The sequence below is a fragment of the Dromaius novaehollandiae genome, chromosome 14 (assembly GCF_036370855.1).
Source record: "Dromaius novaehollandiae isolate bDroNov1 chromosome 14, bDroNov1.hap1, whole genome shotgun sequence".
Classification (NCBI taxonomy): Eukaryota; Metazoa; Chordata; class Aves; order Casuariiformes; family Dromaiidae; genus Dromaius; species Dromaius novaehollandiae.
Genome location: NC_088111.1, coordinates 15669869 through 15689515, shown reverse-complemented (window position 1 = coordinate 15689515; position 19647 = coordinate 15669869). Strand labels below are relative to the sequence as shown.

General features: G+C 36.0%; 1 protein-coding gene across 28 annotated transcripts in view; it reads left to right on the top strand.

Annotated features, from left to right (window-relative positions):
• The window catches only part of RBFOX1 (RNA binding fox-1 homolog 1), a 1256643-nt gene that overhangs the window by 1205527 nt on the left and 31469 nt on the right, over positions 1–19647 (top strand). For 24 of the 28 annotated variants that reach the window (XM_064520441.1, XM_064520435.1, XM_064520437.1 and 21 more), the window contains 2 exons: positions 9789–9828; positions 17842–17906. In XM_064520441.1, the coding sequence (XP_064376511.1) occupies positions 9789–9828; positions 17842–17906 (105 nt within the window). The remainder of the gene's footprint in view (positions 1–9788; positions 9829–17841; positions 17907–19647) is intronic. The other 4 variants (XM_064520440.1, XM_064520438.1, XM_064520436.1 and 1 more) reach the window with 1 other exon arrangement.

The window sequence follows — 19647 nt, the reverse complement described above, 5'->3', positions numbered from 1 at the left end:
CACAGAGGGTTGAAAAATGACTGTAATTTGTACTGCCATGGTTGGTAGCCTTAAGCATTTCAGATGTCACATATTGTTATGTAAATTCTCTTAGAGACTGAATGCTACCGAACGGAGAAATTGTTTCGGCTAAAGATATATTTTCAGTGATTGAGAACATCTGGTTATTAAGGAGGTTGGATCAAGTTAACTTCTTTTTCCTCAAATCACCCACTGAACGTTGTCTCTGGACCTGAAGGTTTAGGGGTTTTTTTAATAGCAGCGTGTTTAGTTTTTCTAGTTGACATCTTTACCAAGATAGAAATCAAGGCTGCTTTTCTCAGGGCCACGTGCTTTTCAGTACATGTCTGCTTAAATAATATCTTAGGATTTGCCTGTCAGTGACCTACAGTTACTAAAACCAAGTAGTGAATTAAAGAAGGAGAGAAATTCATAGTAGTCACTTTCAGAAACGTAATAAACTTCACATAATTCAGAAATGTCGTAAAAGCGTGGCACATTTTGAGGGACAGGAGAAGGAAACAAATTCTCTTCATAGCCCTGTAAATGCTGAAACAGAAGGCTTTTGTATGATGCTTGTGATCTTTAAGCCCTGGTATTGTCAAAAGATTTTCAGCTATTGGAAAATCAGGCAGTTTAGGAAATCAGTAATCTCTGTGGTTCCAAGGCCAGAATAGTATTTTGTGATAACATCTTCTAGTAGATGTGCCTCTACTTCTTTGTAGAGCAGCCAGATGTTTTAGATAAAGGATCAGGAAGGTTTGGAAAGTCTTTGAGTGACGGAGATTTCTCTCTCTGCCCTCACTAACCCCCTGTTCCACAGCTCCTCTGCTCTTGCTGTGGATATCGCCCCATGAGCGAGCTTGCAGCACGAGATCACGCTATGACCCTGTCCTCCTACTTCTTGGCAGTGGCAGACAGGTGCCTTTCGCTAGTTCTACCCCCTGGACTTCCCTGACGCTCTGCTGAGAAGAGCTAGAGGCAGGTGTTAAGGGCTGGTGCTAGCTCAATCCTTTCCACGCTGTGGGAACACAGCAGTTCTGTGGCTCACAATACCGAGTTTAGGGAGGTGACGGAAATATGCAGGCTGAGACGTAATAAGGTCAGGAATCGCAGACTAGAAATGGACCAAGCAATACAAGGTGGTGCAGAATGAGGCACAAAATCTATTTGTGGATATTGGGATACTATCGTGTTTTTGATATTGTCATACTAAGGAAGTATTGGTGTATTGTCGAGCTGCATTAGCTTGTTTAGATCCCTTACCAGCCTTTTACAATTAAGCTGCCTATATCCATCCCTGAGAAGAAGCACTTTCCCATGAAGCATTTATCCTATTAAGCCAAGAGACATGTCATTTTCTGGACAGATTTGCAAATACATCTAGTCAGTCAGCCATTGAACTGATTTTGGGGGGATATTTGGGACAGACACTTTGACTGTTCCTTTACATTAAGCAGTATCACCTCAGAGAAATAGGCTGTTCTAAAAATTAATATGAAAATGATGCCACAGAAGCAGGTTATTTTTGCAAAAGTGTATTATGTTGTTTTTTTCTTTAACTGCAGTTCAATAAGCAAAATAATACTACCATGACTTCCTGGAGGAAGACACCGAGATTTTTGTAAAAATGGATTGCCTGAGCTAGCTTTGGGCGAGGATGACATCCCACCTAAGGCATCCTGCTGTTGCCCAGACTGTCTCATTTACAGATAGTCCAAGTATTTGTGCATGGCAATGAAGGGAGCAAGTTTAAAATGCCCTACAGGTGCAGATTTCATATCTGAATGCCTCCAATGTGAAATGGGTACTGCATATATGAAATAAACATATATTTTGCGCAGTACAGCACAAATACATTTTTTCAATTTTTCCTTTGTGCTTTTGAGTCTTTAGCTATTTACCAGCTTCAAACTACAGGCACTGCTTGATTAAGACCTAAAGTTGATTCATGTTCTCAGCTTGAGCATGAAAACAGCCCTGCTTTTTCCTGAGTCTCATTTAGGCTTTAATTTAGAAGAATATTTGAAACTATCTGGAAGAACATGAAGTCACAATATTGTGATTTCCTGTTCCACATACAAGTTTTCCTTTTACTTTTTGACCTATATTTCCAGCCAATAAGCTGACTGAAGTCTGTGAAGCCAGCAAGGAACTTTGCCTTCAGGATGGGTGTGTGTGTGTGCGCGTGCACAGTGCAGCAATTTAACAATAAATTAATGTGCTTTAGAAGTTGTCTGGTTAGAAGAGAAAGTGGACTCCCTGTCCCTCTATTTATTTTAAAAAGAAATTCTTAAATCTGAGCACAATACTCAATATGTAGGGTGATCACATATCAGCTGTTGATTTATTACCAGTTTCATGAATTTATCATCTTAGCCTGTATGACCTTGACCAAAGTCATAAAGCAGTGTAAGAAAATATATACCAGTTATATGGGATACACCTTTATTTACCTTTGAACTGGACAATTCTTTTTTCCTTTTCTTAGTGATTGTAAAATAAGTGAACACTATGAATCCAGCAAGCAACTTAAATTGGATGTTCACTTTCATCTTTATCTAGAGCTGTGATCATGTATGGGTGCTATGTGTGTGTGTGTTATATATATGTTTATAGTTTAGTTCAGTGACTCAGCAGCAAGAATTACATTTCCAAGAGTAATACCTATATTCTTATGTAATTGTACAGCTTGCTGTCAGCATCTTTAGGCCTCTGACCAGGTCCTCCAAGTCTAACTTTAGTTAGATGCCAGGTATAAACACTGTGAACACCTGTTGTAAGTTGATGCAAAAGTTTGGCACGGCAGTCAGGTTCTAAAATTCAGAACTGGGCTCCAAGACGTCAGCTAAGTAGTCGAACAGTGTCCTATGGGGTGATTTCACAGGTACATTGAACAGATCTCACCTACCTCCATGACCTACTCTTAAAGCTGGCTTTGGAGGGAGCCGTACAATGCTGCATTGGAGCAGTAAGAAGTTGCCTCTTCTCACTGGTCTGATGACTTCTTCACTGTCTGAGATAAACCTTTGGTAATCCAGGGCTCACGTCATGGCCACTCGGTAGTGTTTTCAAATACAGTCCAACTCTGCTAAAGTTTTCTGTTGATTAACTAAAGCAAGAGTCCTTCCCTTAGTTTAGGTAAATCTTAGTTCAAATATTAGTCAGGTTTAATTTTTTTGCATCCATCTATCCTTTAAAATAAGTCAAGGCTTTCTGATTGCATGAAAACGATTTCCAACTTCTGTAATTCTTGCATCAGTGCAGGCCTTAGCATACCTCTGTTGCATTGGTCCACAGTGGGATTAAAGTTTTATTCTGAAATAATTTCTCTGGACTAGTGTATTGGATTTTGTACTAGTAACATCATTTATATGGTAATACCATTTGGAATTTCTTTGAAATGCTTTGTTCTATGCTAACCCATCATTATTCTGACCTATCAAAGAAGCAGAAAGAGATTTTCATCAGGAAAAATCCATTAATCAACCAAAATAATTTACAAATATGAGGTTCTCAGTCGCAGTGGAAGTAGGAGGCAGGGAAAATTACAGAGAAAATAAAGAGGTCACAGGGAATGCATCAGCTTGCAGAAGGAAGCAAACAACTTTGAATACCATTTGTTGATAAGAAAAATGGAAGACCCTTTGAGTGTTGATTTGGAATTAGTTTAGTAGCAATTTCTCATTTTTTATTCGAGGAAGTCGCCCAGCCTTAGAACCAAGAAACAGTTTCATGCTGAAGTATTTCTGGTGGTTTAAAGGTATATTGTAGACTATACTACAGAAAGGAACAGAAGCAAGATGGAGAATATAATCACATTTAATGGCTGGGGACATGGAAGGTTTGTGAGATCCATGCCATCCTTATGTGTGGGAGTAGATTGCAGATTGATGGGTAAAACGAATGCAGAGTAGCTGAGAAAGGAAAAAAGGTGAAGGCTTAACCTGGAAGAAAATCTTTTAGTGGATTGTAGGAAGGAAGGAATGTTTTAAAGAAAGGAGAAAGGGATATAAAAAGTGTTTGCATGTATGTAAGGAAGTGAATAAAAGAACTTAGGCAGATAGGACAATATATACAAGGAAGGAAGGATGGTAAGGAATAGTAAAGAGAGAAAAGGTGTAAGATAAAAAGTGGAGGGAATGGCAACAACATGAAAATTGAAATAAATGGTATAGGAGATAAAAATGGAAAAAATAATTTTAATAATATATATTAAGATATTAAATATATCCTTTCTATCACAAATTATACCCGCCTCTTGATTGTGAAGACAGTTTTCAGCCAGTTGTTACGGTATCCAACTGTTCCTTGTGCCAGAACTCACCATATCATGTATTATACATTTTAAAATGTTCCCAGAAGAATGTGTCCTGGGATAACTAGGTGTCATAGAAGAACATGGACAGGAAGGTAGGAAGAATGACAAGAACTCAATCTCAAAATAAAATAATTTTGTGAAGTTGGGGGTGGGAGTAGAAGTAACAGATATTATTCAGGAGCTATTCCCCTTTACTAAAGTAATTAATTTCAAGTGCTACTGCTATTTTCAAGTTCTGTCCAAAATAGAAGAGAAACTATGTTTTCCAATAAATATTCACTCTCTAATTTTTTATTCTCAATTTAGGAAGGAAGGATAATTAATATAAGCTACTACATTTACTTCTTTTAACAGTGGGATTTTTTTTCCAAAAGGTTTCTTTGGGTTCTCATAAGCTTCCTCCTACTTTGGACTCTATGCTTTGTGTATACTTGCAATAGTTCAAATAAACAAATGTGTTTTGCCAGCTCATAGTGATTGATGTCTTCCAGCTTCATTCTCTGCTATGATGCCTGCAATTAATTTTCCAAAGCAAACAGCATAATTTGTTCTTGGAAAAAATGTTGAAACTGGAAAGAAAAGAAACTGCAATCAGAGAACACTCTAAAAAGTTTGGAGCAGCATTATTATTATCAACTCTCATGGAAAAGTTTCAGTTCTATATTTACAACAGTGAAAGTTGTGTTGTTAGGATGTCCAAAAGGTGTTACATCAATATTTAATCTTTTCTTTGGCTTATCTTAAATGAGGTCATAATTGCAACTCTCTATTAATTGTTTGATGAAGTATATAAAAGGTATACTGTGATTTCAGCAAAGAGACCAAAAACTGGATGACATGTTTAGGACAGTGAAGGTGACCTTATTAGCAATCAGAAAACAGAGAAGTTTTGTTTCTCAGGTGCTTTTTCTTACTTGTGACGGAGGGGAAATACCTGACTATAACCGTGATTGCTATTGCAGTGGCTGCAGTCATGATTGTGATGCCTGTCTGTTGCACCGAATCAATCACTCCATGCACTTAATCTGCTTTATGTTATTTATGTTAACTTGTGCAGATTGTGTCTATGGCTGAGGGCCATATATACTGAGCTGGTATGAAGTTATTGAACTAAGGTTTGTGCAGTCAAGAACTGTCTTCTCATGCTATTGATAGATTAGGCATTCAACCTAATCCTTTTTAAAGATAAGGGTCAAGAATGGTAAGGGAGAATGATATAATTCTCCCAGAATATTATAAAGGCGGATTCTAACTTAGGAAAGAATTTGTCTTAATGTATTTACAAAAAAAAAGAAAAAAAAATCTATTAGAAGACAGAGAGAATGAAATAAAGCAGTTATAACAGTGCAAAACATGTATAATGAGTTGGTGAGAAAACAGTGTTCATATTTAGCAAGAAATAATTTCAGGAAATAATTACTGCATATTCATAACATCATTTAGAGGCATATTTTCATGTTAAATCAGGATTTCTGTATTCTCTGATTTTTCCTGAGCGCTATAAAATCATAAAGTACATCTGCATAAATCCCCCAAATCTGTTATTTTAATGCATCCAGCTAGTGCATTAAGATAGCATCCGTTTCTGGGTGAAGCAATTCAGATTTCAATAATGTGGTTACTTCCAGACCCTGTGTTGGCTTATAAGGAACTCAAGATTCATCTGTCTGTCAAGATAATTTTTTGAATATAAAGTGCAAAACAAGTTATGGCGAGATGGGTCCCTGTGTAATATATTCAGTCTCTTCCGAGGCTTGAGACTTATCATCTGTTCTCTGCCTACAGCTTCAGAGAGAAAAGAGGAGATGATGAGCCAAATTACCCGTAGGAGAATTATTTACTGAAAGAAAGAAAGAAAGAGAACATAGCTGTTGGTATTGTATACTTTGTCCTTCTGATGAAGGGCGCTGTTATAAAATAAATTCGACTCCACTGGTAAGACTGAGTCACAGAAGTCAACAAATGATAAAATGGTGAATAGAGCAAATATACTCTGAAAATCTATGAAAACATGAAGGAGAATAAGAAACAAACTTCAAAAGAAGCAGCAGGTCTTATATTTAGCATCAATATCATACTACAAGACTGTATGGAGAAAACAAAATAAAATCAGCCAGTTTCTTTTCAGCATGCATGTCCTGCTTAGGAATGTTACAGTCATGCCTGATTCTGTCACTTCCTCATGCTACTAACCAGATTTGATGGTGGAGTCATTTTAGTGTAGGGTACATCTTCTGGTATATCATTTATCAAGCAGTTGCAAATTCAGAATTCAAAATAAGTTTGCATCTGTGCATGACAGAGCATTATATTTAAAAGGAAGGCCTAGACAAATGAAGTAACCTATCCAAGATTGTGACTGGCTTCATTTGGGAATTCTAAGTACAACAACCCCTATTCATCTTGCAACATCTTCTCTACAATTTCACAGATCATCATGAGGAGGAAGAGAAGATCCCGTTTCTGACGCACATTTCTCAAATGCATTGTAATTCAATATTAAATTACAGAGTTTAATAAAAATTGAAAATAGTATGTTTTAACATGCTAATACAGTAATTATATAATAATTATATATAATAATCTATTTTTTTTCCAGTTAAAGTGATGGAGAATTAGATTAGCACTTAACAGTTGAGGCGGTCATGATTCCTTAGAGGTTCCTATCAGGTCCAAAGACCTTTCATCTTCTTTTACTCAGATCCTCTGTTTTTCAGAAATGATATTTTCTTCTGGCATTAATCAAACTTTCATTTATTTAGCATTTCTGTAGTTGTATTCATGTTTCTTATGGTAATGGAGATACCCAGTTATTTTTGAAACATACTTGTGAGGCAAATCTATGCTGCCACTAGTTGTTTTAAAGATTGGACCCCAGAAGCAACAGGTAGACAAGAAAAAGTAGCTTTGTCACATACTCTTTTTCAGATCAAAAGAACTAAAATATTTCTTCTATTTTCCTCGTATGCACTGATGCATCATTAGTTTTCCTCATTGGTCATCTTTTGGAACTTAAGTATTTCGTGTTAGATAAGTTGGTCACCAACCAGAAACTATACTGAAGATAATGTTGAGATGGGGGAATCTTGCTACTGCTGAGAGTTTTGTTACATCCTAAGTATAACATTAAGCAGTAAATTTTGAAGCACATCTTTGAGGTGGATGATTTTTTTGTTGCATACTGTAATTCCAAGTAGATTATTGCCTGTGTAACATGGCATATGTTGAAAGAGGAGAATGTATTTCTTTACTGGAAATCACTGGAATGCTGGATGAGGGTAGCCTTGAATGCCATCTTTACGCGGGCATTTTTGGATTAGTTTCTCACAAACTTGTTATTTGAATTGCATGGTTCCACTAAGGTTTTGGGGTTTTTTTAATCTCACGATAAAAACAACACAGGTTTATCCTTATTTTCTGCAGCTCTGGTGCTGTTTACAGAACTGGTAGCCTGATGGAGGGAACAGCAGAGGGAGGGAACATGCAGAAACCCTTTGAACTGTGTGTTACATATAGCTGCATATTACTGAAAATAACATCCTGAGGTATACATTATATGTATAAATGTACAGTTTTAGACTTTTTAAAATAAGCATTAAATAATTTTATACAATGTACAGCAGCACCAACCTATGTAGCATCTTTTTGATGGGGAGGCTGAGTTTGGCCTCTAAATAAAGAAATGAGTAATCCTTTCCAGAAGATACGTGAATGTTTGGAATATGGAGTCCTTTTCTTTTGAATGAATGTGTGTTTGTACAAATGCATGTCATTTGAAAAAGAAACTTGCTATATTCTATGTTGCTATGTAGAAATTCCTGATAAGGTTCTCCATCTTCAGTAAATTTCGTATCATGATCTCATTCAACTCTTTCCATGTTGTTCATGATTGTGTACTTCTACCTCACACTCATGTGGAATGTTCTGTTATTGCTTACATGCAAAGAGGTATGAAAAAAAACATGTAATATTTTAAAGTACTTAGAATATCAAAACCAAAATGTGGAGACACTACCATGTAAATAGTAGGCTTTCTGAATACTGCCTATGTAGACCAGGTTTGGCATATCCTGTTCTGAAGGCATAATATATGGAAAAACACATGAGTAAACTTCTGACCTTACTGAAATGAGTGGCAGGGACTCTGATTTAAGTGGAGCCAGGACTTCACACATTACTATTCCATAGTAAACTTTTGTCATTGAGAAAGTATAATGTGGTATATGTGTATGTGTGCATATGTACAATTTTGTCAAGTGATTCTGAGACGTACCAGTTCAGCCTGCTGGGTTTCAGGCATATGAACTCAATAGATCTCTTGTATTTCTGATGTGAAAATTCTTCGTAATATTGCAGAGTGGCTTAGGAGAGCAACTTGATAATAACTAGTATTCCCAAATTGAAAATATTGCTGCAAAAAAAACCCCAAAAAACAAAACCCTATTATGTGCTCCCATATTTAGCTTTTGGGTTGATTGTATTCGATATACCTATTTTAAATTGCAGAACTGTCAAAATAAAAGCAAAACTGCAGGATTTATATTACGTATGTAAATTGGTAGGCCACTGCTGCATAGTTCCAGTTTTACTCCGTGTAACCATTTAAGCCATCCTTGCCATACTGTGTCCTTCATCCTAAAGGATTTAGAATCTAAAATTTGAACTCTTCACACTGACAATTTGTCTTAGCTAAAATGCAGCAATCTCTGGGTGAACTGTTAATAGCAACATGACGATACTACATTTTTTTCCATTAAGCCGTAATGTAGCCAACCAAAACTGCAGGGGGATTTCAGAACCATAGTTATGTTCACCAAAGTTATAATATGATAAAGTGATGAAGGTTAATACTTTTCTTATATGAATAATGCTATGATATTCTTAACAGATGTGTTGTCACTATCTGAAATGTATATCAAGCTGACAGTGCAGTATCTGAGTACTTTCAGGTGTGCGTAGGTTGAGGTAGCGAGATTTGACCATGGGGTAGAATAATAAAAGTAAGATTCTTTCATCCATTTCCTCACTGTATACAATTTTGTTTTGTTTGGTAATGACAAAGACCACTTTGTTTTAGAGAGCTGACATGATTACAGGACAAGAAAGGACTATTTCAGGAAATAACGTGATGTAGCACAACTGATGGCAGGATCGATCAACTGAAAAATTTTAAAGAAAAAATGCTGACAATTTGGGGTTTCTTTAAAAAAAAAAATTTTTCTCCAATTCTGCCATGCTTTGCCTCTCTTTGACTAAGCATTTGGCATACTTTGTAAAGTTCTTATATTCAATATAGTTTCACCTCTGATATTACTACCAACCTCCTTAACCAGTGTGCAGAGTGCCTTCCTTTCCCCCTCCCTTTGTTCTTGTGACAAGACTAACCTCAGCTCTGCCGGGGTTGGTGGCATTTGCATGTGGAAATGCACTAATATGGATGTTTTTTTTTGTGTGTGCATCCTTGCAGTGTTGTATACCAGGATGGATTTTATGGTGCAGACATTTATGTAAGTATTCATTGATGTGCATGCTGTCCTTGTACATTACCAGAGTCATTCTTTTTACAAGTTTGCTGCCTAGCTTGACTCTGTTTTGTCTATTTACCATCCCTTGCCTGTCAGAAAGAATTGAGAAGAATATCTCTCATATTGGAAGACCTTTCTGTTCATTACATCTATCATTGTTCAGTGGAGCTGAATTAACTCTTCAATCAAATGCTGAATGAATGCAAAAAGATGTGAAAAATGTACGGGGGGGAAGGCGTCTCCCTTCAAAATTAAAGTTCTAAGAAACAGGTGTAAAGGTTAAAAACAAAACAGAAATTTTCCTCTGCAAATCCCAAATACTTGTTCTTAAAATCAAAGCAAATTGAGTATTATTAATACCTGAAGTCTGAAAATACTGTATGGAGAGACATGGACCCAATTAAGAATTCCCAAATCCTGGCAACATTTGCTTATATGTAAGTCCCGTGGTGACAGTAGAGCTTAATTACATAGTCAGTTGAAGATATGGCTATGTGTTGTCCTTTATCTGAGTGGACATCTGTCTGCTCTTTTTAAATCTACCTATTTCAATTTAAATGAAATAGGTAGAGACTGCTCATGGTGTAAGGAGTGGTTATATTTATTACTAAGGATTGATAGGACTGGATCCACCATTACCTGCCTCACATTAAAGTCTCATTGGCCACCAATTTCATTTTAAATGACATTTCTTTTTTTTACATTTATTACCAATACTGAAGTTTTTAACTTGAATATATACAGAGGCTACTTAGTCTGAGTAAACAAGAGGTTTCAGGTGATTGAGGCTGAATTTCACTCTTCTAAACGTAATTAGTTCTTATACCCTATATTCACAGTCTTTAAAAATATATGGATGTAACATTTTATTGATGTTCTACTAATCTTTCACATTTGTTATCATATTGATAAAACAGTCTGGTCCTAAATTACAGATATTTAGGCATTGTCTTTATTGCAATGGACAGCTTTCTTTAACCTAATTCTGCTTCTGTTGTACTGTCTGTCTTGAGATACAAAGTGATGGATTAGGTGAAATTGGGATGGACATTAAAAATTCAGTAGGAAGTGCTAGAAAACATTGCTTATTATTTATTATGAATCATCTCTTAGAGCTATTTCCAAGGGAAAAGGATTTTTTGCATAAGTTTTATATAAAGGAAAGCAATTTGAATTTATTGAAGAAGTATGTACTACTTTTCTGATAGGGGAAAAAAGGCTAAAAATGTGAGTAGTTTAAAAGTATATTGAGTTAATATGGGTTAAGATTGTCTCTTTGTGTACTTAGTGATGTTATCAGGGACACATTGTTTATAATACCTGAGAATCACCATTTGCTGAAGGCTAACACAAGTGCAGTATGCTGCTTAAATTTCACCTAAACACAGTGCTGTCAAATTTTTGAGCTGTATAGAACATGTTGCATGGTGATGAATTTCTTCAGGTGTGGTTTCCAATTTTCATTTTTCTTCAAACTGTCAAAAGAAAATGACATTTATTTTGCTCAGTTTACCAACCTGAAAATCTGAAAAACAAGAAGACATCTTTCTTAGGCTTGCTTAATGTGATAGTAGAGGTGGGAACTAAATGTTAATGTTACAGTTGGTAGTTTTGGAAGTATCTCTTTTGATGCTTGAAAATAACACCAGTCATACTTTTGGTTTTACTCTATTTGACCAAAGATGGCCTTCACCCTCTCACAGACTCTCACATTTTGGTTCTAAAAGCAGCTGATTTCAATGAGGAAGATACTGAAGAAAATTACTAATTTCTAGTAGCTTCAGTTTCACTCTCTGGAGTATTCATGTGCTTAAGAAAATGGGATGACTGTACTGATGCATCATTTTCATTCACTTGCTGGCTCATATTTCTGCCTGCATTTCTTAGTTCCTTAATGGAGAAGAATGCTTACCTTTACAGTAGTTGATAGAATTAAAGCATTTTTATTGAAGTTGTTTTAATTTTTTATATTGTACTTAAAGCTGCTTATTTTGTAATTTATTTTTCTTCAAATTTGTTCTTTCTTGCATCTAAAACATTTTGAGGGAGGGAGAGAGAAAATTGGGCTACATCAAAAGAAAATATACAATTCACAGTGTATTAGTTCTTTGCAGCAGACCAAGTTATTTATTAAATCCCAGATGTTATGGCATAGTTCTACTCAGCTAGTCTTTTTAAGTGCAGAGCAAATGCTTTGTGAAAAAGAGAGAATTAAAATTCAGACAGTATAGGTTCTAATAGTAAATAGGAGAGAAAAGAACCTAAAAAATGCGAAAGAAAGCAAAGCCAAAGGAACAGAATACTGAAAAGCTAGCCCAAAAATACACATTAACTAGTATATCAAATTGTGTTTCCTTCTGATACGATTACATTGAGTAGCGACAGTAATATGGACCATGCTAAGCTATGGACCATTCATAACTAGCTGTTGATATAGATATGCTTTTGATGGCTAGCATATGTACAGAAAGTAGAGAAGACAGAGAAAGATTCTATTTGGGTAAAAGCCATAGGGAAAACCAAGAACAACAAATAGCCAAGGTGGATTAATACTAACCAGAGGAATAGAAGAGCATAAGAATGTAAAAATAGTAGGAGGGAAATACAGGCTAAAATGAAAAATCCACAGTCACAATTCTAAATGTAATGTAATGCAGTCTATATTTCATATATTTCTATATGAAATGTAATAACGCCTCTGAAATAGCTGAGCTATTGAATTCCTCTTTTAAACCTTTAACAAGGAAAAGTAAAGCAGATGATTAGGAAGTAAGGAAGACCTTTTAAAATTAAGTATTGATTCACTAAGAGAAAAAGTCATTAAAAAAGAATTAGGGTTGCCTGCCAGCAAATATAGAAGTTCCTAGATGAAGATTGGCACCTGTGGAAATAAGAAAATACACCCCAGAAAATGAAACAAAAATACTAACAGACACAGAAATACGCAGTTAAAATAATAGCTCTGCATTATTGCTCTGCTTTATCTCAAATCTGTTATTTTTGTTACCATTGTCATAAAGAATGTTTTCAGAACATGTCAGTCTTCAATCCACACATAAAATGCTAAGAAACACGAGAAACTTCCAAACTCTCACACCACCAGTTTAGTCATGCCTTAGTAATAGCGTTTAACTGTATTTATTAGTCTTATTGTTTATAGCAAGATTATCCAACCTGCTCTCAGGATCCTGAACCTGTGATACTGTAATAGTGAGGGGCCGAGACGGTGTGTAAGTACAAAGGTAGATGAGGATTTGTTCCAAGCTACTGGCTGAGAATAAGGCGTATTTTGTGAGCACAGGCATCCAAACAGATTATCAATAGCTACTGCCATCTCTTCTAGCTCAAAGGTATGAGGGTATTGAGAGTGGACCATGTATTTCCTTCCCAAGGAAAGAACAGGCATTTTAGGTAAAAGTGTATTAATTATCTAAGTAAGGTTCCCTTGATACGAGGTGGGGGTGCCCAGACAGGGGATCCATTGCCGCAATCAGATACAATGGAAGGCGCTGGTTGAATGCAAAAAGCAGAGATGTGCCCTTAGCTCCCAAGGCTTCCTTTCAAGTACCAAAGACTTTTGCGTTTCATAAACGGAGGGATGTGCTGTTTTCTGGGACTTGCAGAATTCGCAGTGAGGCGTGGAGAAATGAGTTTTCCAAGGGGGAAAGCCTCCCGCGAGAGCAGTGGGCTGGGCCACCTGGTGCGCTAGCCACCACCGATGCCTGCTGAAAGCTTGGAGATCGACCGATGATGTGTCCTACTGTCCATACTGTTTAAACCTCAATATCATATGAATGGAGGAAAAGGAAATGATTGTGTCTTCTTTCTGTACTCTGCAGGGCTGGGTGTAATTTATCCCATTTTTAACCCAATTTCTCTATTTTCAGCTAGTAAGACAGGTATAATTCTCAATACTAGAGAGTGTTTTGATCCTTGATTAATTTAATGTTCACAAAATACTTTGAGAACCCTGAGTGAAAGGGTCTATAGGAAGTAGAAATGAGGAAGAAATATTCTCAACATTCACATAGAACATATACTATGTTAGTAAGAGGAAAAACCTACAGAAGAAAATAGTCATTGTTTAGACTGATCTAAATATACGCATGTACAAAAAACACTCTCAGTTCATCTGAGATCAAGATCAAGTAAAATAATTTAGCTATTTTAGGAGGGAGTGTACATATTTATACATGTTTTTGTGATCTATAGATACATGTTTGTTTAACTTGTTTTTGTGGAAATTACACTTAGTAGATAGGTATACATTTTATTTAAAATTCAGATATATTTGCTTTTACATACATTTTCATTTTATTTTTGCTTATTTGCAAATTCTGATCACTTCCAAACATGGTTAAATTATTTTGTAGCAATTGGTTTCTGATCTTCCACTGATCCCACTCTGACCTTTTGTAATTTGCTTGAGCCACAGAGGTGTATAAAACACTGAGAGGAAACTTGTAATGAGTAGCTTTGGGGAATTTGTCCAAGATCTGTCCTTCCCTCCTTCCGTCTTTCCTTCCTTTCTCATTCAAATCATTACATTTCTGCTTCTTTATAGAGTAGTATTTCAAGAGCCTGTGTATGGCAATAAGTTATTACAGGTACGACATACTGACTGATGAAAAACCTCATCATGCTGAATGTAGACTGCAGTAAAATCGTACTAATACTCAAACCATTTGGTGAGAATGTGGAATCTGTGTGTAAAATGATAAGAATAGGCTACCAGTTGCATTGTTTTGAATCACAAAATCACAGATTTTCGTCATGTCCCATGAAGTACAACACTCAGTGCTGTGAGTGTCCTACTCAGTATTTTATGCCAGTGAGCTATTTCTTTGTATTTGGACTGCAAGTATATTGGCTTTACACTTAATTTTTTAAAGACAACTTAATCTGCTATAACATTGCAATGTTATTCTTCTGAAAGTATCAAATATGGGAGCACAGATAAGGCAGTAGATTAGCCAAATTAGCTAATTAAATAAATTAGCCAAATGTGTTACTGTAACTAATTTTGCAAAATAATACCTTAAAGTCCAACAGTCAAATACTTTCTGTTTGAATGTACTTAGTGAGGGAAGATAAAAACAGTTCTAAAACATTTCTAAAACATAGGCACTGCAAATTATGTTATTTATTGCTGTGTGATTATTACATAATTTAGTTTTAAATGTTTCACATGCAGTCTAAAACACGAAGATAAATGTTTAATGTATCACTTGAGAGATATATATCTAGTAGATATTACAGTGTATTCTTCATCTAAGATATTGGACAAGTTCAAAATCAGAAAATTGTCAGGTAGAACTTGTAACACAAATTTAGAGTTCAGTGGCTCGAATGACAGATGCTCATCCTGATTCCCAATATAAAGTGTACTAAGACTGCAGAAAACAAAACCAGTAAAAATTATTTGCTTAGGAATCTTTTTAACTGTAATTTTATAATAGAGTATGCTATAAATATGAAAATATGGCATGGGCTGGTAGGGAACTATGACTCAAGTAACTCGATATCAAAAAATTTAGACCTCTTGGGTTTAGATTTCAAAAGAGTTCAGGCAGGTTCAAAACTTAGATCTCTTTTTCTTTTTATTGCTTTAGAGTCAGTCTTTTCAGGCCTCTCACAAATTTAATCCTGATTGTTGAATCCAAAGCAGCTTAATAAAGTTCAGAGTTTAGCTTGATTGTTCAGCAGCATTTTCGTGATGAATGCAAATCAAAATGTAAGCATAAAAGGAATGGAACTCTTATATTTAGGGAAAGCAGGTTTTGAACCAAAAAATGGGTCTATCTTCACAGACTGACCAATTTTCAATGGTACTTAGATAAAGGAAAGAAAAACAATTCTCACAGAGCCTACTGTCTATAGGTTTAAGAGCAGCCTGTCTCATTTTGGTCTGATTAAGAATATTGCAACACTGATCCTTTTAGGTAGTGTCTTGTTCTCAATCTTCTACTTCATTATGTGCTTAGTTGGATTGAAGTGAAGTGACCTCTCTCATCGAAGTGAGAACTTTTAGAATTGGACTGTTAGGACACGCAGAGAAATCATACCTGAGGCTAATTTAGGATCACGGCATCCTACAGAATCCCTTGCTGTCTGCCACAAACTTTCAGGACTGGATCATGAAAAGGAGCTTGTAAAGTTGAATATCCTCTTTCTACTTTTCCCATTTGGTACTCCATGATAGCAGAGATATTTATACCTGAAAAAAAATGAAGGGAGAACAGGTGAAACTGTATCATCTCTCACCTTCTGGTAGCACAAGCCAGGCTGAGTATGTCACTTCTGTTATCTTCTCCGTCAGCTTCAGTGTCTACTGGCTCTGTTTTCACTTGGTGACGTTCATTATTTGACAGCTGATTGCCCAAATGGAAATACCTGCAAGCAATATTTACCTATTACATGTTTATTAGTCTATTACTTGCTTATTAGTCACCTATTGCTTTATTAAAATTGAATGCTCGAAATGCAAATGTGTACCTTGTCAATGCTGCTTTGCTTGCGCAGAGAAGCTGCTTGCTGCAAAAGAGGCAGCATATATCACATATATAGTATACAGCATATATAGTAGATGAAACCTTACTCTACCTTACTCTTGTGTTTGTCTCGGACAATGGCTTTGGGCAGGGAGCTGACCAATACTGAGCAGGTAACTGCTATTCTTTAGGTGAGCACTTGAAAAAAGTCCGAAAGCATGTTCCTCAGACATGCTGACAGTTCAAAGCCTGGAGTTTCTAACTGGCTGTCGGTATGCGCAGAACATATGTTTATTCCTAGGGTGATGTGGCATTATCAGCTGAGCAGTGAATGATTACTTCCAAAAATAAACTGCTTCAGACCTTCAAACCAAAAGTGGCTTACATCTGTTGGGGATGAACACTTTCTACCAAGCAAAGCGGTAGAGAGGGAAATAGGTTGTAACAGTCGGCAGAATGATCTTCCCGCTTTTCTAGAAAGTAAGAGTGATTTTTTTATTTGTGAAATCAAAATAGAAGATTCACAGAAGTTTCAACGGTACTAAAATAGTATTTTATTTTTAAAGGTTGACACAGAGTAGCCTATTCTTCATGCTTCAGCATATTACCTTGCGTGAATACAGCCTTCAAAAAAAAAAAGATCAATCCATTAAAACGTGCACTTTAGCAAGAGGGGGAATTTCATTCAAAGCTGAGAGATCTGATAGTTTCTTTTTCATCTCTTTGTTAAGGTGGAGGGGGAAGGTTGGAAAGGAAATAGGATGGTGCGACGTCCCAGAGGACTCTGGGGTGGCGAATTCTAATTGGAACGTAACTAGTGTTTGTGTTATCTGCGGAGACTGGCCCCTGCTTGTTAATTGGCATGCTGAGATCATTTTGCAATGGTTGATGTAATGCCCTGGTCCGTTGAACAGGAAGCTCTGCTGTTTTCACAGTTTGATAATCAATGCATCACTGCACACAATTCCTTTCAAATGTGTGTTTGTTTGTCCTGTTTGCTTAATTGAACAGCTGCAATTACTGTTACATACAACTGAATGTTAATTCAGGAAAGAGGAGATTTTTCCTCCTTCATTATAATTTATGTATAATTTGGAAACTTATATAACATTAAGTATTAATTCAGTGTACAAATTCCAAAAAATTGATTAGCAGCTGAGGCTTTTTTTTTCTTACAACTTTTTATTAATGTAGCCTACACCTCATTCATAAGAACAATTGCTACTTGAAAACTTGTAGAAGAATGCAATATTGTCTTATAAAAAACTTGTTTTGATGAATACTGTCCACTGCTTTCTCCTGATCCCTGGGACAACCCTTAACAAGTACAAATTTTTTGGTGATAAATTTTGCTTAACCTTTTACTGGAATATTCAATATGTATCTGACCCCTTAACTGGATTTACAGCATGACAATAATATTTCAATCGGTTGTTGCTGAATTTTGCAAAACATTGTTTATGCTGCTGTAGCAATACAATTAGAACGTGAGTTTGTGTTTCAGGGTGGTTATGCTGCCTACCGGTATGCCCAGCCTGCCACTGCCACTGCAGCTGCCTACAGTGACAGGTAAGAGCTAATGTCTTCCTGATAAATATTTGACCAGTGGAAGTGGAAGATGATTTTATGAATTTGCCTTGTTTAAGTTCAGTGAACTTGTCTCATAACTGTCTTGTTGCTCAGCAGATAACTGTGATTTCTAAAGCAGGCTGTTTTATTATAATCCATGAATAGCCGTAAATTGCGAGATTTTAGGCCTTAATTGAGAATCAGGCCCGAGATGCACAGGCATGCATCAGGCATGAGACATGCACATTCCCAAGCTGTAGATCATCCAGTTAATGTCTGTGACCCTTGTGCGATGCAGATAAATATATGTACAGCTTCATGATGGTCTGCTACTTAAGATCATTATTTGTCTTGAGAATTATTTCAGTTAATTTAGAACCCAAACCTACTGAATGCCCTCGATTCCCATTGATGTCGTTTTAGTCGGTGGAAATTGAGAATGAACTGTATCTCAGCTTGAACTATCCGATTCAAAGCAATTTTTTTTCCCATTTGCTTTCTTTCCAGACATTTTTTGGAATGCTGAAAAAAATTCAGTTACACTTCTTTTGCTGTATATTCTTATCCTAAAAATATAGAACACATTTGGCGAAAATAGTATCAGGAATGAAAGATTATTAAAATCTGCATAAGAGAAACTTGCAAGGACTTTTGTAGTCTAACAGGATGTCATAGAAATTAACTCTTCTTCTTAAAAGATGAAAATTATGGTCCTTTTGAAGTCAATGTCTGAATTGGTATTGACTTCAGTAGGAATAGGATTTTGTCAAACTGCATAAAAATAAATATGCATTAGTCTTTGCAGTGTGTGGACATGACTTTGTAATGAAAAGAAAGAATATACTATTTGTTCTTAAGAAATTGTGCTTTTAAAATCTATGCTACCATTAATACTTTTCAAATACTTGAAAAGTATACAGTCATAAAGGGAGGCATGTGTATTGCGAGAGATAGATACATGCAGATCATATGGTTCACAATAGCAGCAAGAAGTATGATCACACTTCTGTATTCCTGATATAAGAAAATTTTCCCCTGAAATCAGGGAGAAAATTTCTTAAGTGTTGAAATGTATTGAAAAATTACTTTAAATGCTAAATCAGACATTGTTTTTTTAATGTTTCCGTTTCTTAAAGAAATCAACAGATTAAGAAATTTCAGTGAACTGTTTCTTAGACTGAGCTGCTGTTCATGGATTCCGTATTTTTAGAATAAAGTACTATGGTCTGAATGTTACGATGCTATGCATGCGTATTTGCCTTTCAAATGCTTATTCTGAGTAATGAAGATACATTTCTTAGTTATGTGAATAAAACAATTTGCATGTGTGGCTGAGGCATGCTGTGTCAGACAGGTAAGCAAGCTCCTTTCTATTAATTTCGGGTGAATAATTTCAAGTAGATACTGCTGTTTGCACTTTGTTTGCGATGTCCTATTTCTACTGAGGGTAACCTCCAAGGCGAAGTGCTACTCCGTAGTTCCATTTCATTTCCACAAAGGCGTGTTGTTAGCATGTCGCAGGGCTAGGATTCTTCTGTGAGCTTATAATGCAAAACAATTCCTGATTCTAAAAACTGAGTAAATTGAAAGGACAAAATTATAAGTAACCTCCTGTGGTTAGCCACTTTTTGCTAGATATCGTTCAGGTGTCTCTGGGTCATTTTATTGGATGTTTATTCCTCTGAAAAAATGAATTTCCGAAAATCTGTACGTTACAGAGAGAAACTGAACAATATCAAGA